General features: G+C 50.4%; 3 protein-coding genes across 13 annotated transcripts in view; 2 read left to right on the forward strand and 1 right to left on the reverse strand.

Annotated features, from left to right (window-relative positions):
• The window catches only part of IP6K1 (inositol hexakisphosphate kinase 1), a 69,048-nt gene extending 50,418 nt beyond the window's left edge, over positions 1 to 18,630 (forward strand). The window contains exons 3-6 of the mRNA XM_010369600.2: positions 4,401 to 4,611; positions 9,831 to 10,012; positions 14,928 to 15,103; positions 15,550 to 18,630. Coding sequence (XP_010367902.1) covers positions 4,401 to 4,611; positions 9,831 to 10,012; positions 14,928 to 15,103; positions 15,550 to 16,083 — 1,103 coding nt within the window. The 3' untranslated portion in view covers positions 16,084 to 18,630. The remainder of the gene's footprint in view (positions 1 to 4,400; positions 4,612 to 9,830; positions 10,013 to 14,927; positions 15,104 to 15,549) is intronic.
• A 641-nt stretch (positions 18,631 to 19,271) lies between these two features.
• On the forward strand, positions 19,272 to 21,741 carry GMPPB (GDP-mannose pyrophosphorylase B). 3 transcript variants are annotated; one of them, XM_010369645.2, is made up of 9 exons: positions 19,272 to 19,645; positions 19,772 to 19,852; positions 19,941 to 19,989; positions 20,128 to 20,270; positions 20,487 to 20,645; positions 20,734 to 20,812; positions 20,886 to 21,013; positions 21,097 to 21,279; positions 21,360 to 21,741. In XM_010369645.2, exons 1-9 carry the CDS (start codon positions 19,517 to 19,519, stop codon positions 21,489 to 21,491), a joined length of 1,083 nt encoding a protein of 360 aa, XP_010367947.1. In that variant the 5' UTR covers positions 19,272 to 19,516; the 3' UTR covers positions 21,492 to 21,741. The 3 variants fall into 3 exon arrangements, with proteins under 3 accessions (XP_010367947.1, XP_030797164.1, XP_030797132.1); XM_030941272.1 differs by having other exon boundaries at positions 19,531 to 19,645; positions 19,776 to 19,852; XM_030941304.1 differs by lacking the exons at positions 20,734 to 20,812; positions 20,886 to 21,013.
• RNF123 (ring finger protein 123) overlaps positions 21,711 to 26,404 on the reverse strand; it is a 34,024-nt gene continuing 29,330 nt past the window's right edge. For 8 of the 9 annotated variants that reach the window (XM_010369623.2, XM_030940159.1, XM_010369629.2 and 5 more), the window contains 4 exons: positions 22,637 to 22,779; positions 22,396 to 22,490; positions 22,185 to 22,270; positions 21,711 to 22,104 (listed from right to left, as the gene is read on the reverse strand). In XM_010369623.2, coding sequence (XP_010367925.2) covers positions 21,984 to 22,104; positions 22,185 to 22,270; positions 22,396 to 22,490; positions 22,637 to 22,779 — 445 coding nt within the window. In that variant the 3' untranslated portion in view covers positions 21,711 to 21,983. Of the gene's footprint in view, positions 22,105 to 22,184; positions 22,271 to 22,395; positions 22,491 to 22,636; positions 22,780 to 24,607; positions 24,913 to 26,404 lie in introns of those variants that run through there. The other variant, XR_004059990.1, reaches the window with a different exon arrangement.

Raw genomic sequence — 26,404 nt, forward strand, 5'->3', positions numbered from 1 at the left:
CACAGAAGACGTACAGATGGCCAGTAGCACATCAACATGATTAGTCATTAAGAAATGCAAATCAAAACCAAAATAAGATACCACTTCATACTAGGTATCTTATTTTACCTAGTATGGCTATAATAAAGAAAAAAGGGAAATAACTGTTGGCAAGGATGTGGAGAAATGGGAACATTGCTGATGAAAATATAAAGTGTTGTAGCCACTGTGGAAAACAGTTTGGCAGTTCCTCCCAAAGGTGAACACAGAAACCATATGATCCAGCAATTCCACTTCTACATATATATCCAAAAGAATTTAAAACAGGGACTGTGGCCAGGCACAGTGTCTCACACCTGTAATCCTAGTACTTTGGGAGGGGGGCAGATCACCTGAGGTCAGGAGTTCAAGTCCAGCCTGGCCAACATGGCAAAACCCTGTCTCTACTAAAAAATACAAAAATTAGCTGGGCATGGTGGCAGGCGCCTGTAATCTCAGCTCCTCAGGAGGCTGAGGCAGGAGAATCACCTTGGGAGGCAGAGATTGCAGTGAGCTAAGGTTGCACCACTGCACTCCAGCTTGGGCGACAGAGCAAGATTTTGTCTCATAAAAAGAAAAGAAAAGAAAAAACAGGGATTCAAATGGATTGTTGTAAGTCAGTGTTCACAGCAGCATCATTCATAATAGCTAAAAGGTGAAAACAACCAAAGTGTCCATCAATATAGATATAATACATAACAGATGTGATATATGCTTACAATGGAATACTATTCAGCCATAAAAAAGAATGAAGTTCTGATACATGCTGTGACACAGATGAACCTTGCCAACACTACACTAAGTGAACTAGGCCAGACACAAAAGAACAAAAATTGTATGATTTCACTTATATGAAATATGCATAACAGGCAAATCTGTAGAGATAGAAAGTAGATTTGGTTACTAGGGCTAGGAGGAAGGGAAAATGGGGAGTTACAGCTTAATGGGTACAGCGTTTTTGTTTGAGGTCATGAAAACCTTTTTGGAAATAGATAATGGTGGTGGTTATTCAATATTGTCAGTGTACTTAATGCCCACTGAATTGTACATTTAAAAATGATTAAATGGCTGGGCATGGTGGCTCACACCAGTAATCCTAGCACTTTGGGAAACTAAGGCAAGAGGATTGTTTGAGGCCAGGAGTTCGAGACCAGACTGGGACTGGTCAACATGGCAAGTCTTGTCTCTACCAAAAAAAAAAAAGAATTAAATGGCAAATGTTATGTTTCTATTGATCTGTTGACTGAACACCACAATTTATTTTTATTTTTATATTTTATAGAGACAGGTTCTTACTATGTTGCTCAGGCTGGTCTTGAACTCCTGTGCTCAAGCAGTCCTCCTGCCTTGACCTCCCAAAGTGCTGGAATTATAGTGCGAGCCACTGTGCCTGGCCCAAACACCACAATTTTATTTTATTTTTTTTGAGATGGAGTGTTGCTCTGTTGTCCAGGCTGGAGTGCAGTGGCATGATCTTGGCTCACTGCAACCTCTGCCTCCCAGCTTCAAGCGATTCTCCTGCCTCAGCCTCCTGAGTAGCTGGGATTACAGGCGCACACCACCATGCCTGGATAATTGTTGTATTTTTAGTAGAGACAGGATTTTGACATGTCAGCCAGGCTGGTGTCGAACTCCTGACCTCAGGTGATCCACTCGCCTCGGCCTCTCAAAGTGCTGGGATTACAGGTGTGAGCCATCATGCCCTGCCCACAATTTTAAAAGTAAATAAAAAGTATAACTCAAAACAATAATAAAACCTCTACCCAAATATAACCTGTCTCTATTTCAATGAGTCTTACAAATGCCAAGGAAATTAGGGTTTATGTCAGATGAATTAAAAGACCATTGCTTTTCATTTTCCTAACTTCATTCAAACTAGGTATGAGTGACAAGGTCAAAAAAGGTCAGGACCAAAAAAAATTTTTTTTACTAATAGATTGCATGACTTATTTAATTATCAAATCTTACTTACTCTTGGTAAAGGCATCTTCTGTTCTATCCAACTGCCATTTCTCCCCCGACCAGGTATGATGATCTGTGTCAGCCAGGGGTATGTTAGGGTGCTCAATGTTATTTGCTTGTCTAACAAACACATTAGAGGTTTTTAGTACAGCATTATGTGGCCCTGCAAGACGAAAGAGCAAATTATAAAAGGAGAAAATGATACATATATAAAATAAAAAGCTTATATTCATCAAGATATACCTTTAAAGAAAGTGGATAGAGATACTTGCTTTTCTGTACTGACAAAGATTTCATTTCTATAATATAAGAATATATATATGAAGGCCAGGTGTGGTGGCTCACACCTGTAATCCCAGCACTTTGGGAGGCTGAGGCAGGTGGATCACGAGGTCAGGAGATCAAGACCATCCTGGCTAACACGGTGAAACCCCATCTCTACTAAAAATACAAAAAATTAGCCAGGCGTGGTGGCAGGTGCCTGTAGTCCCAGCTACTAGGGAGGCTGAGGCAGGATAATGGCGTGACCCTGGGAGGCAGAGCTTGCAGGCCACGATTGCACCACTGCATTCCCATTCCAGCCTGGGTGACAAAGCGAGACTCCATCTCAAAAAAAAAAAAAAAAGAATATATATATGAAAACTTGTACAAGTCAATAAAGGACAAATAACTAAATAGAAAAATGGGCAAGAATAAAGAAAATCAGTAAAAACTAAAGACTGATTATTTGAGGAAAGCAATAGTATTGATAAAGCTCTTGCCAGACTGATGAGGAAAAAGAGAAGGCACAAATTTCTAGTGTCAGGAATGATAGAGGTATCATTACTGTAGATTCTACAGATATTTAAAAGGTAGAAGAATATTATGGGCCAGCATGGTGGCTCATGCCTGTAATCTCAACACTTTGAAAGGCTGAGGCAGGAGGATTGCACGAGGCCAGTAGTTCAAGACCAACCTGGGCAACAAAGTGAGACCCCATCTCTATAAAAAAATTAAAAAATTAGCCAGGTGTGGTGGCATGTGCCTATAGTCCCAGCTACGTGGGAGGCTGAGGCAGGAAGATCACTTGAGTTCAGGAGTTTGAAGTTGTAGTGAACTATGATGGCACCACTGCACTTCAATGGGACCCTGTCTCTTAAAAAAAGAAGAATATTATAAAGAACTTTTTTTTTTTTTTTTTTTTTTTGAGATGGAGTCTCGCTCTGTCTCCCAGGCTGGAGTGCAGTGGCCGGATCTCAGCTCACTGCAAGCTCCACCTCCCGGGTTTACGCCATTCTCCTGCCTCAGCCTCCCGAGTAGCTGGGACTACAGGCGCCCGCCACCTCGCCCGGCTAGTTTTTTGTATTTTTTAGTAGAGACGGGGTTTCACCGTGTTAGCCAGGATGGTCTCGATCTCCTGACCTTGTGATCCACCCGTCTCGGCCTCCCAAAGTGCTGGGATTACAGGCTTGAGCCACCGCACCCGGCCTATAAAGAACTTTAAGCCAATAATTGTTCTACAACTTAAAAGAAGTTGACAAAACATAGGGAGATCCTGTCTCTACAAAAAATAAACCATAAATGCTTCTCACTGATTTTCAGATTATAGAGCCAACTGTGTACATCTGAGAGTGTAAAAGTAGAAATGTAGCTGACAGACAAAAGGTGGGATGTGGAAGTGAGACCAAGTTACTTTTTTTTCCCTTCAAAACCTCTTCCTCAAGTTTCTGGATATATGTATTTTTTAATTGTATTAAGAACACTTGAGAAGAGTCTTATTTGTATTTTAACTCACTATGGTCCAGAAGACATTACAAACAACCTGTTTGATTAAAATGGGCACAAAAAACTATTACAGATACAGCATGGCAAACAGAAAGATGTTTTATCTTCGAGATGCCAGGGCTGGAAGTTCTGTGTAGTGAGACTAGGATAGCCTGATGCTCAGTGTGGGCAGAACACAGATTTTTTTGGACCCTCTAGGAGGGAGAAGTGTTGACGTCCCTTTGGCTGACACTGTCAGGCAGAAGGAAACTAGATCTAAAGGAGGACACACACAGGAAATGGCAGCATAAAGCACTTAAGTAACTAGAGGGTTAAGTCATCCCAGGTGTGGGTGTCACCTAGAGAACACGGTTCTTTTGAATGGTACAAAAAGTCAGTAATTGAAAGGGAGAGGGCCAGATAAGAGAGGGGGGAAATAAACATAGACTTACCTACCCAGGAACAAAAGTAAGCATCAGATTTAGCTTGGGGATGGATGGTCATCTATTTTCTGGAAGTTGCTGTCTGCTGGCCATTGTTCTGACATTGATCTGTAGTTGGTTGAGGGCAGGTGATGTCTTCGTGCTGTGTGGGCAAGTGAGTGCCGACAGTCTGTGCTGCATAGACTCAGCCTGTGTTGACATTTGTTTACCAGTTCCCCTTTTTTTTTTAAACAGGCGTGGTATCTGTCTGTTTTGAGGGGGACAGTGATGGTTACATCAACTTAGTGGCCTATCCTTATGTGGAAAGCGAGACCGTGGAACAGGATGACACACCAGAACGGGAACAACCTCGGCGCAAACACTCCCGCCGGAGCCTGCACCGGTCAGGCAGTGGCAGTGACCACAAGGAGGAAAAAGCCAGCCTGTCCCTTGAGACCTCTGAGAGGTAAGAGGTACATGTCTCATCCTGCTGATACAAGCACTCAAGACATCTCCAGAGTCCTGACACATCATGGGGAAGCAGGGCTCACGGTCAAGGTTGGATAAGATGACTGGTGTTCTTGGGATACTCACACAGGTATAGCCTCTTCTCTGTGTCATATCACCCCAGTGATGCCTCTTTCTGAGTCTGGCTATAGCTGGTTGAGAGAGGAAGTGAAGCTCTCTCAGCCCTTTGGAATCAGGGACACTTGTGCTGGTGACAAAAGGTTCTCTGGCTTTTTGTTATGTCTTGCCAGCCACAGGACAGAAGGTTGAAATACATTAGTTCATAGTGAGGCTTCAAATGCTTTCTGACCTGCAGGATGTCCAAGCCCAAGGGCTATGAGTCCAACTAAATAGGAGTTCCCTAATGGTTTTGTGTCAGACCTCTGAGAATCATATCAGTCATTAACCCTTTCCCTGCAACTAAAATTTAGTTTCCATTGTGTTGGAAATTGATTTTTCTTGTAAGTTCAAATTATGTTTTTTTTGTTTGTTTTGAGATGGAGTCTTGCTCTGTTAGGCTGGAATGCAGTGGAATGCAGTGGCATCATCTTGCCTCACTCCTGGGTTCTAGCAATTCTCCTGCCTCAGCCTCCCGAGTAGCTGGGATTATAGGTGTGCACCACCACGCCCAGCTAATTTTTGTATTTTTAGTGGAGACGTTGTTTCACCATGTTGGCCGGGCTGGTCTCGAACTCCTGGCCTCGGGTGATTCACCTGCCTTGGCTTCCCAAAGTGCTGGGATTATAGGCGTGAACCACTGTACCCAGCCTCAAATTATGTGTCTTGATAATTTCATGCAAGAATTAATATGAACTCCCACTAGGATGGGTATAATCAAAAGGACAGACAATAAAAGTGTTGACAGGATGTGAAGAAATTGGAACCCTCCTACACTGCTGGTAGGAAGGTAAGGTGGTGCAGCCACTTGGGAAACAATTTAGCAGTTCTTCAGAAAGTTAAACCAGGCTGAGTGCTATGGCTCACACTTGTAATCCTAATGCTTCAGGAGTCTGAGACGGTAGGATCCTTTGAGGCCAGGAGTTCCAGACCAGCCTGGGCAACATAGTGAGACCCCATCTCTTTAGGGGGAAAAAAAAAAAAAAAAAAAGGCTGGATACAGTGGCTCACGCCTGTAATCCCAGCACTTTCGGAGGCCAAGGCAGGCAGATCACGAGGTCAGGAGATCAAGACCATCCTGGCTAACACGGTGAAACCCCATCTCTACTAAAAATACAAAAAAAATAGCCAGGCATGGTGGCAGGCACCGGTAGTCCCAGCTACTCGGGAAGCTAAGGCAGGAGAATGACTTGAACCTGGGAGGCGGAGCTTGCAGTGAACTGAGATCACGCCACTGCACTCCAGCCTGGGCGACAGAGCAAGACTCCGTCTCAAAAGAAAAAAAAAACCCAAAAGTTAAACCAGTAATTCTTCTTTTAGGTATATACCCAAAACAGTTGAATACATATATTCCCACAAAATTTGTACAAAAATGTTCTTAACGTTATTTCTATTAGGATTGTTTCCAGTTTCTGGCTAACCCAAGTGTCCATCAACTGGTGAATGGATAAACAATACATGGTACATCCGTGTAATGGAATGTTAGCCCTAAAAAGGAATGGAGTGCTGGTACGTGCTACAACATGGATGAATCATGAAAACATTATGTTAAATGAAAGAAACCAGGCACAAAAGACCACATATGTACAATGCCATTTATGTAAAGTGTTCACATCAGGCAAATCTATAGAGAGAAAAGGTAGGTTAGTGGTTGCTTTCTGTTAGTGGTTAGGAGCTGGAAGTATTGGGAAATAGGGAGTGACTGCTAATGGTGATGGTTTTGATTTTGGGGTCATGAAATGTTCTGAAAATTAGGTGGTGTGATGTTTTACAATCTTGTGAATCCACTAAAAAAAACCACAGAATTGTAAAAATAAAAAAAAAAAAATAACAGAATTATGAGCCAGGCATGGTGTCTCACGTCTGTAATTCCAGCACTTTGGGAGGCCGAGGCAGGTGGATCACCTGAGGTCAGGAATTCGAGACCAGCCTGACCAACATGGTGAAACCCTGTCTCTATAGTAAATACAAAAAATTAGCCAGGTGTGGTGGTGTGTGCCTGTAATCCCAGCTACTTGGGAGGCTGAGGCAGGAGAATCACTTGAACCACTTGAACCCAGGAGAGTTGAACCCAGGTTGCAGTGAGCTGAGATTACACCATTGCACTCCAGCCTGGGCAACAGGAGCAAAAACTCTGTCTCAAGAAAAAAAGGTTTCAGTAAGATGCTTTGTGACTTGATTTAGAAGCTGAAATGGGGAATTTCCTTAGATGTGACAGTACATAGTTCATCTGTGATATCAGCTCAGTTCACCAATACATGCTATATACCTGTGCCCCTGAAGCTTTGTAAAGGCCCAGGACACTCCAGTTCTCCTCACTCAGTTTGTTGAACAAGGATACGCCCATGTCAAGAAGTACAGAACCCCATGACACACTGGCTGAGTGGGTTATGTGTCATTTCCCGTGTCCTCAGTCAGCAGATCCTCTTTGGCCAGGTCTGCATCTTTCATGCAAGTAGAGAGCTTCATATCCACTTCTTAGTAAGCAGGGTCTTCAAATATCAAACATTCTTTGGACAGATGGCTTCCAGCCCACAGAAGCACTTCTTCTAGTGCTTCCCCTTCACTCTCCAAGAGGCTGCTTCTTGACTAATGTCTGTGGGACCTAACTTGGTCATTCAAGTGACAAAGAATTTTCCCCCAAGTCTGTAGGTGACTGTTGATGGTTTTCTCTGAGCAGCGCTCAGTGTGGCTTTTTCCCCCACTCTTTTTAGAGACAAGGTCTTGCTCTGTCACCCAGACTAGAGTGCAGTGGCACCATCAGTGACTCACTGCAGCCTTGAATACTGGGCTCAAGCCATCCTATCCTTTCACCTCAGCCTCCCAAGTAGCTGGGACTACAAGTGCACACCACTGCACTCAGCTAATTTTTAAATTTTTTGTAGAGATAGGGTCTCACTTTGTTGCCCGGAATGGTCTCAAACTCCTGACTTCAAGCAATCCTCCCACCTTGGCCTCTCAAAGTGTGAGGATTATAGGCATGAGCCACTGCGCCCAGCCTAGAGTGGGCTTTTTTTATTGTCCTCCAAAGGTGCAGAGGTTGCTTCATGAGTCATTTGGTGAAAAGCTATAGAATAACATCACCTAGAATAACATCACTGTCTGCCTATGTCCAGGTTCAAGGTCCTGCTCTGAAGGTGACAGCTCTACCTGTACTGACCAAACCACTGTCTGGCCTGTTAGCAGAGAGACTGTCATTCCAGGGGTGGGGCTTTTTTCTTCACAGAGCCAGGGCTGCAACACCGAGGGTGATACCAAGTATCGTGGGGGCGTCATCCAGACGCAGAGAACTTCTTTGGGTTTACGTGGCAAATAAGTCCACCTTTCTGTTTCCTAAAGGGTTTCACAGAAAAGACATCTTTGAATGGCCTCAGCAGTGCTCTCACCAGAAGAAAGTAAGGGTTTTATCATTCTGAGAGGCACTGGTGGGCTCCTCTACTTTCAGTTAGGTGGAAGTGGGGTCTCTGCCACTACCTCTTCACCAGTGTTGCACAGCTGACCCTTGGCGGGGAGGGTCATCATTTCCAGCACACACCAGCCCTGGTGTTAGCTTGAATCTGTGCGTCTCATGCCACACAGTTAGAGGAGAGGCCTGCAGTTCTGGAGAGGAGAGTGGCATTTGAGCTGGGCATCAGAGCGAGACGCTGTCTCAAAAAGAAAAAAAAGAAATTACTGTAATGTTCCACCTCTGCTCTGAGCTGCAGGCTTGCTCTGTAATTTGCAGGGCACATGGCTTCACCAGTAGTGTGGTTTTCTTGGCCTTTCAGTATGATAAACAGTATTGTTGGTTACTTCAAGCAAAGATTTTTACGTTGGGGCATAATGAAATTGTTGGCAAAGTTCCAGTATTTTCAGTTGAAGTTGCTTTCTCACAAAAACTCCTTTGTGGTTTGATTTATTTTATTATTTATTTATTTTTGAGACATGGTCTGTCTTTGTTGCCTAGGCTGGAGTGTAGTAGCATGATCATGGCTCAGTGCATCCTCAGCCCCCTGGACTCAGGTGATCCTCCCACCTTAGCCTCCCAAGTGGCTAGCTGGCTGGAACTACAGGCACAAGCCACCATGCCCAGCTAATTTTTAAATTTTTTGTAGAGATGGAGTTTTGACATGTTGCCCAGGCTGGTCTTGAACACCTAGGCTCAAGTGATCCTCCCACCTTGGCCTCCCAAAGTGTTGGGATTACAGTTGTGACCCATGGTGCCTGGCCTTGACTTATTTTAGAAATAAAATTTCCTTCCTTGGCTGGGTGCAGTTCGGTAGCATTACGTACATTCACATTGTTATGCAGCTAACTCCCCATTCCTCCTTCCCCCAGCCTGTGGCAACCACTTTTCTAGTTTCTGTCTTAATGGATTTGCAGTTACTTCACATGAGTAGAATCATGCAATATTTATCCTTTTGTGTCTGGCTTATTTCACTTAGCAAAATGTTTTCAAGTTCATATATGTTGTAGCATATATAGGAATTTCATTCCTTTTTATTGCTGAATAATATTCCATTGTATGTATATCCCACATTCTGCTTATCCATTAATCTGTTGATGGATGCTTGGTTGTTTCTACCTTTTGTTTATTGTGAGTAGTGCTGCTGTGAATGTTTATGTAAAGTGTCTGTTTGGATCCTTGTCATTTCTTTTGGGTGTATACCTAGGAATGGAATTGCTGAGTTATAATCTGTGTTTAACTTTTTGAGAAACTACCAAACTTTTTCGTGGCTGCATCATTTTACATTCCCACCAGCAGTGTATGAGAGTTCTAGTTTCTTCACATACTGGACACTTGTTCCACTTTCTTCTTTGATAGTAGCCATCCTAATGGATGTGAAGTGGTATTTTCATCATAATTTGACAAAAACGTTATTTTTCAGATAGTTTTAAGAGACATAGGAAGAACACTACTTGTAACATTTACTCATTTTTATTGGCTCATGGGAGCTTCATGCAACCCATTAGCAGGGTCTGTGGGTCTGTTGTTACGGACAGACCTGTGCCCTGTGCAGTGAGACCCCAGAGGATGACTTGCCTGAGTTTCTTAGTGATGTGTATGTTCTTCCTTCTTAGCTCACAGGAGGCAAAGAGTCCAAAGGTGGAGCTGCACAGCCACTCAGAGGTCCCTTTCCAGATGCTAGATGGCAACAGTGGCTTGAGTTCTGAGAAGATCAGCCATAACCCCTGGAGCCTGCGCTGTCACAAGCAGCAGCTGAGCCGCATGCGCTCTGAGTCCAAGGACCGAAAGCTCTACAGTATCCTCGTTGCCCCTCCTTCAGGAATGTCTACTGGGTCCATGGGTCATGTGTTGGGGCACCATTCTGCCTATGGCTGAGGTCTTTGTCTAGGGTCCCCCTTTGGTTTCATCTCCTTTTTTCATAGACTCCTCTTCCTTCGTTTACTTCCATCAACATGTTTTTTCCTGCGTTTTGGATTTGATAAGATTGAAGCTTAAAACTTGGCAGTCTAGAACAGTATTGTCTTATAGAACTGTCTGTAATTCTGTGTCTGTGCTTTTCAATATGGTGGCCACTGGCCATACTGAGTGGCTAAAATGTGGCTACTATGACTAAGGCAGTTAATTTAAATTTTATTTTATTAATTAAAATTTAAATCATTTGGCTAGTGTAGCTAGTGGTACTATATTGATCATGTCCACAATCAGAGATCTGTGTATGTGCCCGTGTGCGCTTGTTTGCACATGTGTAGTTTTCCCCTCCCAAGGGATTAATAGTTTAAGGGTGATATATATGACTTTGGTGAGATTTTTATCTGATGATAAACACCATAAAATAGATTTAAAATGTTAAAGATAGCTGGGCGTGGTGGCTCACACCTATAATTCCAGCACATTGGGAGGCTGAGGCAGGAAGATCACTTGAGACCAGGTGTTTGAGATCAGCCTGGGCAACATAGTGAGACCTCATCTCTACAAAAACTAAAAAAATTAGCTGGATGTGGTGGTGTGTGCTTGTCGTCGTCCCAGCTCTGAGGTGGGAAGATTGCTTGAGCCCAAGAAGTCGAGACTGCAGTGAGCCATGACGGCATCCACTACATTCTAGCTTCTAGCCTTGGCGACACAGCAAGACCCTCTCTCATCTCCAGAAAAGATAAGAAAGTATTATGGCATGGGAATTCCTTTTTTTTTTTTTTTTTTTTTTTTTTTTTTGAGACAGAGTCTCATTCTGTTGCCCAGGTCAAAGTGCAGTGGCGCAATCTCGGCTCACTGCAACATCCGCCTCCCGGGTTCAAGAGATTCTCGTGCCTTAGCCACCCCAGTAGCTGGGATTACAGGCGCATGCCACCACGCCCAGCCAATTTTTGTATTTTGAGTAGAGACAGGGTTTCACCATGTTGGCCATGCTAGTCTCGAACTCCTGACCTCAAGTGATCCGCCTGCCTTGGCCTCCCAAAGTGCTGGGATTACAGGTGTGAGCCACCACACCCAGCCTAGAATGGGAATTCTTACAATTGTTAGTGTTTTGAAGTAGTAGACAAATAACAACTGATTATTCTAAGAAACTGAGGGAAAGTGTGCTGAACCTTTTGTACATAGTTAATTTTCACAGCAATCTTTTGAGGAAGGAACTGTCATCATTCCCATGTTATAGATGAGGAAATAGAAGCACAGGGGGATTAAGTGTTGTGCCTAGATGTAGTGAGTGGTCAAGGCAGGATTTCCAGAGCCTGTGGTTCCAGGGTGTTGAGATATTTCTACACCCTCCTTCATATTTTACCATCATGTGTTTATAGGTAATAGCAGGCAACAGAATTGATTCAGTCCAAATTTCAAAGTTACTTTCAAAAGAATGAAATGTTCATCATCACAGTGATGGTGAGTGTCTATCCTCTAAGATGTGATTACTCTGTGGATGGATTTGAGGCCTGGGCCATGAGACCCAGTGACTTTTGGCAGACATGTGATAAGTCTGTACCTTTACACAAAAGTACAAAGATAAGATTGTTGCAAATGGGATATATTGGAAGAAAGACATGTATGCAAATGAATTAGGACCATAGATCGCTTTGAGCAGAAGGTCGTAGAACTATTAAGGGTTAAATTTATATATATTTATATTGTATATATATTTATATGGCCAGGCGTGGTGGCTCACGCCTGTAATCCCAGCACTTTGGGAGGCCAAGGCGGGCACATCACCTGAGGTCAGGAGTTCAAGATCAGCCTGGCCAACACGGCAAAACCCCATCTCTATTAAACATACACAAATTATCCGGGTGTAGTGGTGTGTGCCTGTAGTCCCAGCTACTTGGGAGGCTGAGGCAGGAGAATTGCTTGAACCTGGGAGACGGAGGCTGCAGTGAGCCGAGATCACGCCATTGCACTCCAGCCTGGGCAACAAGAGCAAAATTCCGTCTCAAAAAAAATATATATATATGTGTGTGTGTGTGTGTGTGTGTATATATATATATATATATATGAAACCAATGAACGAGATCTCTCTCTCTCTCTCTCTCTCATTCACTTGTTCAAATTTAGTGAGAAATGGCAAGACAGAAATATAAATCCAGGCTGGGTGTGTGGTGGGTCATGCCTGTAATCCCAGCACTTTACTTTGGGAGGCTGAAGTGGGTGGATCACTTGAGGTTTGAGACCAGCCTGGTGAAACCCCATCTCTACTAAAAATACAAAAAATTCACTGGGCATGGTAGCCCACGCCTGTAATCCCAGCACTTTGGGAGGCCGAGGCCGGCAGATCACCTGAGGTTGGGAGTTTCAGACTAGCCTGATCAACATGGAGAAAAACCCCATCTCTACACAAAATTAGCCAGGTGTAGTGGTGCATGCCAGCTACTCGGGAGGCTGAGGCAGGAGAATCATCTGAACCCAAGAGGCAGAGGTTGCAGTGAGCTGAAATCATGCTACTGCACTCCAGCCTGGGCAACAGAGCAAGATGGCATCCTAAAAAAAGAAAAAGAAAAAAAAAAATTCAGTTTTTTCTAAAGATTCCTATTTGGGAATGTTAGAATCTGGTTTCCTTGTTTTTGTTGTAGTGCTACCAAGATGTCTTCCTTATTTCTTAGGCCTGGGTGAGGTGCTGGCTTGAGTAGGGCCTTGGTTCACTGATGGTGAGGGATGTATCCAAATCTTTAGTTTGCATATTGCCTGCAAGATAGATCTAAAGATAACATAGGCTGGGTGTGGTGGCCCACATCTGTTATCTCAGCACTTGGAGGTCAGGGTGGGAGGATCACTTGAGGCTAGGAGTTCGAGACCAGCCTAGACAGCATAGTGAGACCCTGTCTCTAAAAAAAAATTAAAAATTAGGTAGGCGGCTGGGCATGGTGGCTCATGCCTATAATCCCAGCACTTTGGGAGGCCAAGGTAGGCAGATCACCTGGAGTCAAGAGTTCCAGACCAGTCTGGCCAACGTGGGAAAACCCTGTCTCTACTCAAAATACAAAAAATTAGCTCAGGGTGGTAGCAGGTACCTGTAGTCTCAGCTACTTGGAGGCTGAGGCAGGAGAATGGCTTGAACCCAGGAGGCAGAGGTTGTAGTGAGCTGAGATTGTACCACTGCACTCCAGCTTGGGTGACAGAGCAAGACTGTCTCAAAAAAAAAAAAAATTAAAAAAAAATTAGGCATGCCTGTAGTCCTAACTGTTCCAGAGGCTGAGGGTGGGAGGATCTCTTGAGCCCAGGTGGTCAGTGCTACAGTGAGCTCTGGATGCAGCCACTGCACTCCAGCCTGGGCAACAGAGAGCACATCTCTTAAAAAAAAAAATAAGGCCAGGCGCAGGGACTCACGCCTGTAATCCCAGCACTTTGGGATGCCAAGGCGGGCAGATCACTTGAGGTTGGGGGAGTTCAAGACCAACCTGACCAACATGGAGAAACCCCGTCTCTACTAAAAATACAAAATTGGCCGGGCGTGGTGGCGCATGCCTGTAATCCCAGCTACCGGGAGGCTGAGGCAGGAGATTCACCTGAACCCAAGAGGCAGAGGTTGTGGTGAGCCAAGATAGTGCCATTGCACTCCAGCCTGGGCAACAAGAGCGAAACTCCGTCTTAAAAAAAATAAATAAAAAATAGCAAAAATAAACATAAAAATACTATAGAGCTTAGGTTAAAAAACCAACACCAACAACAAAAAGGATATGGTATATACATACAATGGAAATTATTTAGCCAGAAAAAGGAATGAAATTTTGATACATGCTTATAACATAAATGAATCTTGAATACATTTTGCTAAGTGAAATAAGCCAGACATAAAATGACAAATACTGTATGATTCCACTTAAGAGATACCTAGGAAAGATAAATTTATAGAGACAGAAAGTAGACTAGAGGTTCCCAGGGGCTGGGAGGAGGGAAAATGAGGAGTCACTGTTTAGTTCTATTTAATGGGTACAGGCAGGAGAATGGCTTGAACCCCCTGAGGCAGAGGTTGCAGTGAACCGAGATGGCGCCACTGCACTCCAGCCTGGGCGACAGAACGAGACTCCATCTAAAAAAAAAAAAAAATTAGGCATGCCTGTAGTCCTAGTTGTTCCAGAGGCTGAGGGTGGGAGGATCTCTTTTCATTTTGGGAAGATGAAAAAGTTCTAGCTGGGTGTGGTGGCTTACGCCTGTAATCCCAGCACTTTGGGAGACTGAGCCAGGCGAATCACAAGTTCAGGAGTTTGAGCCCAGCCTGGCCAACATCGTGAAACACCGTCTGTACTAAAAATACAAAAATTAGCCGGGTGTAGTGGCGGGCACTTGTAATCTCAGCTACTCAGGCGGCTGAGGCAGGAGAATAGCTTGAACCTGGGATGCAGAGGTTGCAGTGAGCCGAGATCACTCCACTGCATTCCAGCCTGGGCAGCAGAGTGAGACTCCATCTCAAAAAAAAAAAAAAAAAAAAAAAAAAAAAAGAAAAAGCTCTAGAGATAGATGGTTGTGATGGTTGTACAACAAAGTAAATGTACTTCATGCCACTGAATTGTACACTTAAAAATGGCTGAAGTAAATTTTATGTATATTTTACCACAGTTTGTTTTGGTTAAGAAGTAGTAACCCAGTGGTGTGAAACCCACATTTGAGAGTTTCTGAGACAAGTACATACTGCATTAGGTAAAACCCCCTTTTATAGAAAAACTGGGTTGTGCTTTCCTGCTTGGGGCTGATGGTGAGTGTGGTTGTCATTCTTCTTGACCGTGGCCCAGAGTTCCTCCTGCTTGAGAACGTGGTGCACCACTTCAAGTACCCCTGCGTGTTGGACCTGAAGATGGGCACGCGGCAGCATGGCGATGACGCATCAGCTGAGAAGGCAGCCCGGCAGATGCGGAAATGCGAGCAGAGCACATCAGCCACGCTGGGTGTCAGGGTCTGTGGCATGCAGGTGAGTTACCTCTGCTCAGAGCCTAGGTACTGCCACTTGCATGATTTGGGTTGTGCTCATACCTGCCTGCCATCTATGCCAAGTGTGTCCTCCTGAGCCCTTCTGTCCTTACCTGTTGACCTTGCTATGGGCCTCAGGTGCAGGACCACTGTGAGAGCCTGCTGCCTTGACATTGGGACACATAAGACTCTTGACTGTCAACAAGATGTTCCGATGTTGGAGGAGGGCTCCAAAGCTGGTGGCAGGGAACCCATAGGCCTGGTACTGCTTTCTCTTGGTTCTGCAATGGGAAAACTCAAGGTGAATGTGGCCTGCCCAGTTCCACTTAGATAGGTGAGCAGAAAAACTCAGGTTGGTCAAAGTGCCTTCAGACAGTGCTTGCCCAGGGCACTGTGAGCTCTTCAGACTTCCTTGGCATTCACCCTGTCTGTCTCCTGGGGTTTCAGGTGTACCAGCTGGACACAGGGCATTACCTCTGCAGGAACAAGTACTATGGCCGTGGGCTCTCCATTGAAGGCTTCCGCAATGCCCTGTATCAATATCTGCACAATGGCCTGGACCTGCGACGTGACCTGTTTGAGCCTATCCTGAGCAAACTGCGAGGCCTGAAAGCTGTGCTGGAGCGGCAGGCCTCCTACCGCTTCTACTCCAGTTCCCTGCTTGTCATCTATGATGGCAAGGAGTGCCGGGCTGAGTCCTACCTGGACCGCCGGTCTGAGATGCGTCTCAAGCACCTGGACATGGTGCTCCCTGAGGTGGCGTCATCCTGTGGCCCCAGCACCAGCCCCAGCAACACCAGCCCCGAGGCGGGTCCCTCCTCTCAGCCCAAGGTGGATGTCCGCATGATTGACTTTGCACACAGCACGTTCAAGGGCTTCCGGGATGACCCCACCGTGCATGATGGGCCGGACAGAGGCTACGTGTTTGGCCTGGAGAACCTCATCAGCATCATGGAACAGATGCGGGACGAGAACCAGTAGGCCCTGTTCTGGGCCCCCAGAACCCCTTCCTCTCCACCCGCAGGCAGGGACCATTGCTGAACTTGCCATGAGGACACACAGACTTGCTTTTAAAGGGTTATATTTCTCTTTGGTGTAAACTAAAAGAAATGTTTTTAGCTGTAGCCTGGAATCCATATATATAAAGTGAAGGAGGGTAGACCACACGCCCTCTCAGCCAGGCTCCTCAGCTTTGTGGCTCTGATTGGTGTGTCCAGGCTGCCTTAGGAAGAAAGAGGTGCCCCGGTGGGCTTGGCAGCAGGGACAGGGTGCCCTTGGACATTGGTTTCTCTTGTCTAGATCTTCGAGGTCTGTGGCTGCAGGGCCCTGCTGATTGTAGGGTAAAGCCCTGGGCTGGTGCAGGGCCCCTCCATGCCCACTCTTCCCTTATTCCCCAGAAGTAGAGGGCTTTGGGTGCCCATTTCTTGGGGGCTTTCTGGTCTTATGCTGTGGGTGTCAGCTAGCTCTTTAATAGGTGCCCTCAGGGCACCACAGGGCTGACTGCACAAAGCTGGACCCATCCTTGGGTCTGATATTAGTATGGGGCTAGATTAATGAAGCTGGGCTAAGGCCAACTTATGGCAGAGGGCAGGCCCTGGGTTCCCCAGGTACCTGTTGGCATGTGACAGGTTGGCACCTGTCCTATTCCTGAAACAGCCAGCCTCTCTCACCAAGTTCCCTTGCCTAAGAAGACCACTCCCTCCTACCCCACTGAAGTGGGGGATAGTCGGTGTCCTAGCAGGCCTCAGGGCCTCTGGTGGCTCTGGCCCAGACAGTATTTGCAGTTCTTGTGCTATGGGTGGGAGTCTTCTTCTTCAAGTTTGGGCAGCTGTGCTGCTGCTGGATGGGCTGCTCCTCCCAGGGCTCAAGGGCTGTGGTCCGCTCAGGGTCTCATTTCCCCAGGCCAAATTCAAGGCAGCAGCTCTTTGTGAGGTGCTCTTGGCCCTGGGCCTAGAGGGAAAACTTTAAGCTTTTTTGCTCACAGGGACATGGTATGGGCCCTGGGTGCAGGTGCCCACATTCTGCTACTGAGAGCTTTGTCTGATCAGTCCTGGGTCCATCAGTTTGTCCATGTGTCCAGCTGCCAGCCCCTGTCCCTTGGGATCCTTCCTCTGGGGTGTAGCCTTGTTCATTAGTATATACTCATTCCTTCATGCTTTCCTCAGCAGAACACTCCCACTTCTGAGGTGAGCTTTTGCCTCATGCCCTTCCTCCACAGGTATTGCCTTTTTATAAAGACCTGATAGCAGAATAAACTAGTGGTGGTGTTTCCCTGTTGACCCAGCACCCTTTCTGTGGGCCTAGAATATGGCCCTCAACACTGACAGTGGGGCAGTGAGGGCTTGTGGAGTGACCCTTCCTTTCTCATGGTTTTAGTCATTTTGGCTGCCAGCCCTTAATGGCACAGACCTGCTGCTTCTAAAACAGATGGCCAGGACGTGACACCGATTTCAGCCATTGCCAGGGTTAGCACCCTCTCCTTTGAGCCTAGGGCCACTGTTCATTGTCACTTTAGGCAAGTGCCTGTTTGGCATTAAAGGTAAGCCTGCCAGCTGTGAGAGGCCTTGGTAACTGATGGACTCATTTCCTGGTCCTTAGAGATGCAGCCTCTTAAGGGCTCCTTGATGGATGCCATCTCTCCTAGCCCCCGGCCCTGGTGCCACTGGTGGGCAGGTTCCCATTCTTTGGGGCTGGGAGGGACAGCTTGGCTGTTTCTGGTCGGAAATTGCGGTTTTCTCTCCTGTACCATTCTGTGGCTTCAGCCATGGGGGCAGTAGCCCTTCATTAGTGTAGACTTAGTCATTCCCTGGTAGGGTGGAGGGTAAGACACAGGGTCTGGAGCTGTTTGGGACCTTTTGGGGATGTCCTGTGCCTCCCAGGTTCCTAAATTCTGGGAGGAGAGGCTGCCACATTCTGCTGCTCCTCACAGCCAGCAAAGCTTCAGCCACTTACATTCAGTATTTTCCTGGCACTACAAAGAGTGGAAAGGCCTGGGATTTGCTGCTGCTCCCCTAGAGCAGGGCCCCTCTTTTCAGCACTTTGGACACCTGGAGACCCAGCCCTGTTATTTAATGGTAGTGGGCAAGGTGTGTGTGCATACTGTCTGCCACTGCTTTCTCCCTGCCCCATGCCAGAGCCCTCTCCCTGCCAGGCCCTGCCTTAGCCCCAACTTGGGACCAAAGTGCAACGTGGGATCATGGGTTGGGGTGCTCGGGTGACCCCTCTCTATAGTGCTTCCCTGGGCCAAGCTGACACCAGCCCCTGAGGGTGGGGTGGGACGGGTGGTGCTTAAAAGAGGAAGGGGACCAGTGTAGCAAATTGCTAGGGACCCCCACCCTTCCCTCTCTGGGCCTGTGCAATGGGCGTGGGGATTCCCATCATGGGGCCTGGCGCCTGTGCTAGTTCCGTAGCTGCTGTTCACGCGCTCACTCCTGACCACATGCATGTTCCCTAGATGCAGATTGCTTTGAACTTTAAAGCTCTACGATTTGGTTATGTTTGTGCTGACTTAAAAAATATTTTAATGAGAAAAAAAACGGACAAGCCTGGGAAGGACCTGGTTCTTTTGCTTCTCGGGGAACTGTAAGCCCCCGCGTTCTGGGAATCGCTCTCTGCTCCTCTTCTTGGAAACTAAGCCTGTCCCCACTGCCCGAGGTCTGTGCCCGGACACTAACCCGTGGCTTCCGCCGCAGTTGTGTTTGCTTTGGACCTTGCGTGAGGGATGCTCGGTCCGAGCCCACTCCTTTCTGTACACCTAGCGCTGCCCGCCCCGCTTGTGTCTGAGGTCGTGTATGTCAAAAATAAAGCCGCTAGAAACGGAGGCGAGTCTGTCTTTGTGAAAATCCCGTGGCCCGAGAGCCTTCCCTGATCACCCTCCCTCGGGGCTGGGCCGCAAGGCGGGCCGTGGGGGCGGGCCGCGGGGCGGGGCGGGGCCGGCGGCTGCTGGACCGCGCGAAGCGGGGAACTAGGCCTCACCCTTGGCGCCAGTTCCGCCTTTGGATCCGCCAATGGCCAGCTGACCCGCGGGTCCCGGCCCAGGTCTCCATGGCAGCCCGGCGTACTCGGGCACTCATTGGCTACGTGTGTCGCAGCGCTGCGCCCCAACGCTCCGTCGCCGGTGGCCGTGCCACGTACGCGGCAGCCGATTGGCCCGCGGTGCTCGCGTCACTGCCGGCGCCGGGTCCGGCCTGAGTTCGTGGCCAGCAGCAGTCCACCCGGTATCGCGTTCTGGGTTGTGGCGGCCCTGGATCCGGCGTCTGGGCGACCAGGCGGACGAGGTGGAGCCAGAGTCGGTCAGACAGGTTGGTGAAGAGCGCGGGGCCGGGCACGGCGTTGGGAGTGCGCAGCAGGGACCGACCAGACGGGCTGCAGGCACCTCAAAGGCCGGGACACCCCCTCAACGTCCGCAGGCGCGATGAAGGCACTGATCTTAGTGGGGGGCTATGGGACGCGGCTACGGCCGCTGACGCTGAGCACCCCGAAGCCACTAGTGGACTTCTGCAATAAGCCCATCTTGCTGCACCAAGTGGAGGCGCTAGCTGCGGTAAGACCCTGGGTCGGGATCGGAGTCGCTTCCGGATCTGGCAGGACTAGGGATGGCCAGTGACTAGGGGGTCAGGGGCTCCCGTACCTTCTGACTGAGCCCGCCCGTTGGCCTGCGTTCTGACAGGCAGGCGTGGACCACGTGATCCTGGCCGTGAGCTACATGTCGCAGGTGCTGGAGAAGGAAATGAAGGCACAGGAGCAGAGGGTGAGGCACGGACTCTTGGCCCTTATCCTCGGTCCCCACACAACTTCCCATCCTGGTAGAACCTGACTGGGGGTCCTCTTCCTTCCAGCTGGGAATCCGAATCTCCATGTCCCATGAAGAGGAGCCTTTGGGAACAGGTCAGTAGAGAGAGAAAGGTCCCTTGGGGAGGGTTTAAGGCCAGGAAAAGGGTAAGACCCAGACTGCATTGGACCTGCTGAGCCTGAATCCAGGGACTCAGACCTCCAGCAAGGTTGTGACCTGTCCCTTTCCCCCAGCTGGGCCCCTGGCGCTGGCCCGTGACCTGCTCTCTGAGACTGCAGACCCTTTCTTCGTCCTCAACAGTGACGTGATCTGCGACTTCCCCTTCCAAGCCATGGTGCAGTTCCACCGGCACCATGGCCAGGAGGGCTCCATCCTGGTAAGGCGCCAGGTCTTGTTTCTCTTGACACTTCCACCCTCCATGCCCAGCCTCCCCTGCCCCCTAGCCTTCATCTGCCTTCGGATGTTATGGGTACAGAGCTGTGCAGTGTGTATCTTTAAGTACTTGGGGCAGAGTCTCTCAGATCTGGAACGGCATGTATATCAAGGCTCAGGAACACTGGACTAGGTCCGAGGTCCTCTTCCTTGCATTCAGGTAACCAAGGTGGAGGAACCCTCCAAGTACGGTGTGGTGGTGTGTGAGGCTGACACAGGCCGAATTCACCGGTTTGTGGAGAAGCCGCAGGTGTTTGTGTCCAATAAGATCAACGCAGGCATGTACATCCTGAGCCCTGCGGTGCTGCGGCGCATCCAGGTGTGTAGTAGGAGACAGCTGTCCGTGGGCTGGGGTGGGGCAGGCCATCACCGCCATGACCCTGCTCACAAGCTGCCCACTCCCACAGCTGCAGCCTACGTCCATTGAGAAGGAGGTCTTCCCCATTATGGCCAAGGAGGGGCAGCTATATGCCATGGAGTTGCAGGGTGAGGCAGGGAGGCCACAGGGTGGGGGTGGTCTGTGGCTGGGCTGAGGGCCCTGATACATCCCTCCCTACAGGCTTCTGGATGGACATTGGGCAGCCCAAGGACTTCCTCACTGGCATGTGCCTCTTCCTGCAGTCACTGAGGCAGAAGCAGCCTGAGCGGCTGTACTCAGGCCCTGGCATTGTGGGCAACGTGCTGGTGGTGAGGCCCTTGCCCAGCCCATCATTAACCCCCTCAGTCTAGGGAGACAAGTGGCCCACTTATATTTTTCCCACCACTCTCAGGACCCAAGTGCCCGCATCGGCCAGAACTGCAGCATTGGCCCCAATGTAAGCCTGGGACCTGGCGTGGTGGTCGAAGATGGTGTGTGTATCCGGCGGTGCACGGTGCTGCGGGATGCCCGGATCCGCTCCCATTCATGGCTTGAGTCCTGCATTGTGGGCTGGCGCTGCCGTGTGGGCCAGTGGGTAAGCCTGTGGGCGGGGCCAGGTGGGGAGGGGGCGGGGAGTGTGCCTGCCTCCCTGACAAGGCCTGTCCTCTCCTGGAGGTTCGCATGGAGAATGTGACAGTGCTGGGTGAGGACGTCATAGTTAACGATGAGCTCTACCTCAACGGAGCCAGCGTGCTGCCCCACAAGTCTATTGGCGAGTCAGTGCCAGAGCCTCGTATCATCATGTAAGGGGATGCAGTGGGGCTGGCCGAGCCCCGGTTTTCCCATCAGCAAGGGGAGTGCTGGCCTGACACATCAGAAGACCCTGGACTTGTTATCTGTCTGGGGGACACTGGGTGAAGCTGAAGCCGTTGGACACCTGCCTTCTCATGTGGACATCATCTGGCAGGATCCCTGCTGGGCACACCCCACAAACCCCACTCCCTCAAGAAGGGCCAGGGCCAGGGCTGTATGGAATAATAATTTAATGCTGACTGTGGCCCTGACTGAAAGTCAAGCTCAGGCACAATTAGGGCCATGGCTGGGCTCCCACCAATGAGGATACAGGCAGGCAAGGAGGTTGGATGTGGTTGTGGTGGTGGTGGTGGTGCTGGCGGGGCGGGGCGGGGCGGGGGGGGGGTGGCGCAGATACAGGAGAAGGGCAAAGGGAGCTCATAAATAGGGCCCAGCCTGGCTCTGGGTTCAAGGGTGGAGGTTCCAGGATGGCACAGGCTGTGAGGGCTAGGCAGCTGAGGAGGTAGTACTTGTATTGGCTCCCTTCTCCCAGTCCTCTACAGACACGATGGTGGCTTTGCAGAAGAAGCAGTCCTTGTTGTTCATCAGGTGCTGGTTGATGCAGGCTCTGTAACAGGGGAGGGGGATGAGGACTGCCCTGCATGTACCTACTGCTCTCCCCACCACCAAGCTGTGGGGACCACTTACTTGCACGACTTGTGGCCACAGGGCTGGAACACAGCAGAGATGGGGTGGGCATAGCAGATGGGGCAGAGGTCCTCCTCACTAGTGGGCTGCAGGGAGCAGAGTGAAGGGTGGGCTGGAGTTGGATGCCTGGCTATGTGGATGTCCACTGTGCCTATGTAGGAGTGCACACATATTCAAGTGGCATGGACCTGTGCACCATGGTCCCACTCACCAGAGAGGCAGCTGCTGCCTGGGCAGATGCAGAGGTCAGGTGCGCCAGCATCTGTTCCACTTGGGCGAGCTCATCAGCACTGATATAATCCACATCTGGGGAGTGGTAGGTAGTGTCAAGTCAGAGGTAGATGAGGATGTCGTGCCTTTTGAATATTCCCAGCCTAGGACTCTGCTGTTCTTAAGGTTCCTGACCCGATCCAGCCCCAGCTCTCCCTGACCCACCCCACCAGCCCACTCACAGCTCTGCAGGGAGAAGCGCTTCCAGTCAGGGGCTGGCAGGGCAGTGCCAGGTGCTGGGGGCTCTGGCTGTCCCAGGAGATAGCATATTGAGCGTAGCTGGAAGCAGGGATCTGCCAGGAGTACTGATGTGGCTCGCTCTCTCCTAGGTAGGGGATGGTGCAAGAGCAGTCAGAAGGCTTGGGGCCTGGCTAGAAGTACTCTCTATTGGGATTGCCAGTGAGGAGTGCCATGACTTATACATAATCACCGCCCCCCTGCATCCTTTCCGTCTCCCTGCTTCCCAAGCCCCAAGTCCTGTATTCCAGTAAGGTGCCACACAGCCTGGGGTACCACCTTTTTTTTTTTCTTTTTTTTTTTTTTTGAGACGAAGTCTGGCTCTGTTGCCCAGGCTGGAGTGCGATGGCGCGATCTAGGCTCACTGCAGCTTCCACCTCCCGGGTTCAAGTGATTCTCCTGCCTCAGCCCCCCGAGTAGCTGGTATTACAGGTGCCCACCACCACGCCCAGCTAATTGTATTTTTAGTACAGACGAGGTTTCACCAGGTTGGCCAGGGTGGTCTCGAATTCTGACCTCAGGTGATCCACCTGCCTCGACTTCCAAAAGTGCTGGGATTACAGGCGTGAGCCACCGCACCCGGCGTGGGGTACCACTTTAAGAGGGCTCAGGGGGAGCCACCTTAAGATAGACTCCATCTGCCCCATAATATATCACTCAAATAAGTCACTTCAAATAAACACTAACAGCAGCTTGGAGACATTCTTCCAGACTCCCCTTTTACTCCTCGAGGAAAAAGGAGCGGCGGAGAGCTGCCAGCCAAAGGCAGACTGGGGTTTTGGGGTTGGGCTCACTCCTCATCTGGCGGTCATGCGGAGCCATTGGGCACTAGGGGATGCAGCCGCCCCGCCTCCTCAAACGGGAACCAATAGGAGCCTGGGCCCCGCCCCTGGGGGGAGTATTTAGGAGCCGATCAGGAACTCGCCTGGAGAGGGCTAGGGAAGCCAAAGGCAGCACAGAGGGGAGTGCGGCCCCGCCTCACAACCTGGGAACCGGAGAGTAGGGGCCGTCGGCCGGCCAGAACCGGCCGTGCCTCCTCGGCAAGGGCCATCCGGTGCCACCCATGTCGCACTAGAGCAGAAGTGGGTGAGTCCTGGAACTGCGACCTGCACAGAGCTGCTCTGTCCTGTCTCTGGTGGTCGCCGCCATGACCTGGTTGATGCTGCTGGGGGCACTGCTCTGCATGCTGCGCGTTGGGTTAGGCACCCCGGACTCCGAGGGTTTCCAGCCCCGTACGCCCCACAACTGCCCCCACAAATGTATCTGCGCTGCCGACCTGCTAAGCTGCACTGGCCTAGGGCTGCAGGATGTGCCGGCCGAGTTACCTGCCGCTACTGCGGACCTCGACTTGAGCCACAACGCGCTCCAGCGCCTGCGCCCCGGCTGGTTGGCGCCCCTCTTCCAGCTGCGCGCCCTGCATCTAGGCCACAACGAACTAGAAGCGCTGGGTCGCGGCGTCTTCGCCAACGCCAGCAGCCTGAGGCTGCTCGATCTATCATCTAACGCTTTGCGGGCGCTTGGCCGCCACGACCTCGACGGGCTGGGGGCGCTGGAGAAGCTGCTTCTGTTCAATAACCACTTGGTGCACTTGGACAAGCATGCCTTCCACGGCCTGAGCGCGCTCAGCCATCTCTACCTGGGCTGCAACGAACTTGCCTCGTTCTCTTTCGACCATCTGCACGGTCTGAGCGCCACCCACCTGCTTACTCTGGACCTCTCCTCCAACCGGCTGGGACACATCTCTATACCTGAGCTGGCCGCGCTGCCGGCCTTCCTCAAGAACGGCCTCTACTTGCACAACAACCCATTGCCCTGTGACTGCCGCCTCTACCACCTGCTACAGCGCTGGCACCAGCGGGGCCTGAGCGCCGTGCGCGATTTTGCGCGCGAGTACATATGCTTGGCCTTCAAAGTACCCGCATCCCGTGTGCGCTTCTTCCAGCACAGCCACGTCTTTGAGAACTGCTCGTCGGCCCCAGCTCTTGGCCTAGAGCGGCCGGAAGAGCACCTGCACGCACTGGTGGGTCGGTCCTTAAGGCTTTACTGCAACACCAGCGTCCCGGCCATGCGCATTGCCTGGGTTTCGCCGCAGCAGGAGCTTCTCAGGGCACCAGGATCCCGCGATGGCAGCATCGCTGTGCTGGCCGACGGCAGCTTGGCCATAGGCAACGTGCAGGAGCAGCATGCCGGACTCTTCGTGTGCCTGGCCACTGGGCCCCGCCTGCACCACAACCAGACGCACGAGTACAACGTGAGCGTGCACTTCCCGCGCCCAGAGCCCGAAGCTTTCAACACAGGCTTCACCACACTGCTGGGCTGCGCTGTGGGCCTGGTGCTCGTGCTGCTCTACCTGTTTGCCCCACCCTGCTGCTGCTGCCGCCGTGCCTGCCGCTGCCGCCGCTGGCCCCGAACACCCAGCCCGCTCCACGAGCTGAGCGCACAGTCCTCAGTACTCAGCACCACACCGCCAGACGCACCCAGCCGCAAGGCCAGCGTCCACAAGCATGTAGTCTTTCTGGAGCCAGGCCAGAGGGGCCTCAATGGCCGCGTGCAGCTGGCAGTAGCTGAGGAATTTGATCTCTGCAACCCTGGAGGCTTGCAGCTCAAGGCTGGCTCTGAGTCCGCTAGCTCCATAGGCTCTGAGGGTCCCATGACGACCTAGACTGCCCAGGGCCCCCACCCTCTTGCTGCTCGCCCTGCTGTCTGCTTCGGTCCAGAGAACTGGCAGATGCTGGTGGGAAGCACTGTGCCTGGCCCCCCAGCTTCCTGTATGGGCCTCGAAACACAATGGGCCTTCTCACTCACTGGTACAGACAGGGGTTGTAGTCCCCAACCTGCTTTCTGCTCTGCCCCTGCACCGGACCCAAAGGCCCCAGGCCCTGCAAGGTATGCTAGTGCCTGCTTTCTCGGGGACTTCCTAGTGCCCAAATGCCCTGTGAGGCTGAGAGACCCAGGCCCCTGTGGCTTTCAACACAGCACAGCCATGGAAGTAGCTGTGTTCTTCTACAGCCTGTGGAAGAACCCCTGTAGCAGAGCCCCCTGTCCACCCTCAGGGGCCGAGGCAGCTCTCGAGGAGTGGTGCTGAAGAGCTGACGCAGGGTCATCTCCCCTTCCCAAGGGGGTGGGAGGGAGTGGGCCCACAGGGAAAAGACGACGGCTCTGAAGGAAGATGTCGCCCACACCCCAGGACAGAAAGAGGAAACAAGCCCGCCCTCTGGTGAAATGGGACTCCCTCCCAACTGCCTGAAAGCTTCACAGATTCACGCAGAGTCCGGTGGGCAGGCACTAGGCAGGAAAGGCTCCTCAAGAGACTCCTGGGGGTGCTGGCCTAAGCCCCAGTCAGAGGCCCTGCTCTCTCTGACCCGGGGCATCCAGCTGTTGTTCTGAAGGCAGAGCCCATTCCATGGGCTCACAAGACACAGTGAAGGGGATCATGGCCTGCGCCCCTGCTTTTCAGCAGTAAAAAGCCCAAAAAGCCTGGAGAGCATGGCCAAGTTGGGAGGGCCGAGCCAGAACTCCATGTCCCTGGAGAGCAGGGGCCTCTTAAGGGCTGGCACTGGTCTCAGCCTAATGGCTGAGGCGGTGCCCTGGCTTCACATGCATCTCACTGCTCCCACTGCAGGGGGGCAGGGAATGGGTGTCTGGGAGCCCTTCATGTGTAGGGCCGAGCTGGGGGCCCCCATGGCCATCCTGGACCCCACTGCTCCAGAGTT

Source organism: Rhinopithecus roxellana, chromosome 1 (assembly GCF_007565055.1).
Source record: "Rhinopithecus roxellana isolate Shanxi Qingling chromosome 1, ASM756505v1, whole genome shotgun sequence".
Taxonomy (NCBI): Eukaryota; Metazoa; Chordata; class Mammalia; order Primates; family Cercopithecidae; genus Rhinopithecus; species Rhinopithecus roxellana.

Bases quoted from the DNA above. Each gene is read 5' to 3' on its own strand.
- GMPPB (XM_010369645.2), top strand. From the start codon at position 19,517: ATGAAGGCACTGATCTTAGTGGGGGGCTATGGGACGCGGCTACGGCCG. The intron at 19,853-19,940 runs GTGAGGCACGGA...TCTTCCTTCCAG, and splicing joins TGAAGGCACAGGAGCAGAGG to CTGGGAATCCGAATCTCCAT. The intron at 21,280-21,359 runs GTAAGCCTGTGG...CCTCTCCTGGAG, and splicing joins GCTGCCGTGTGGGCCAGTGG to GTTCGCATGGAGAATGTGAC.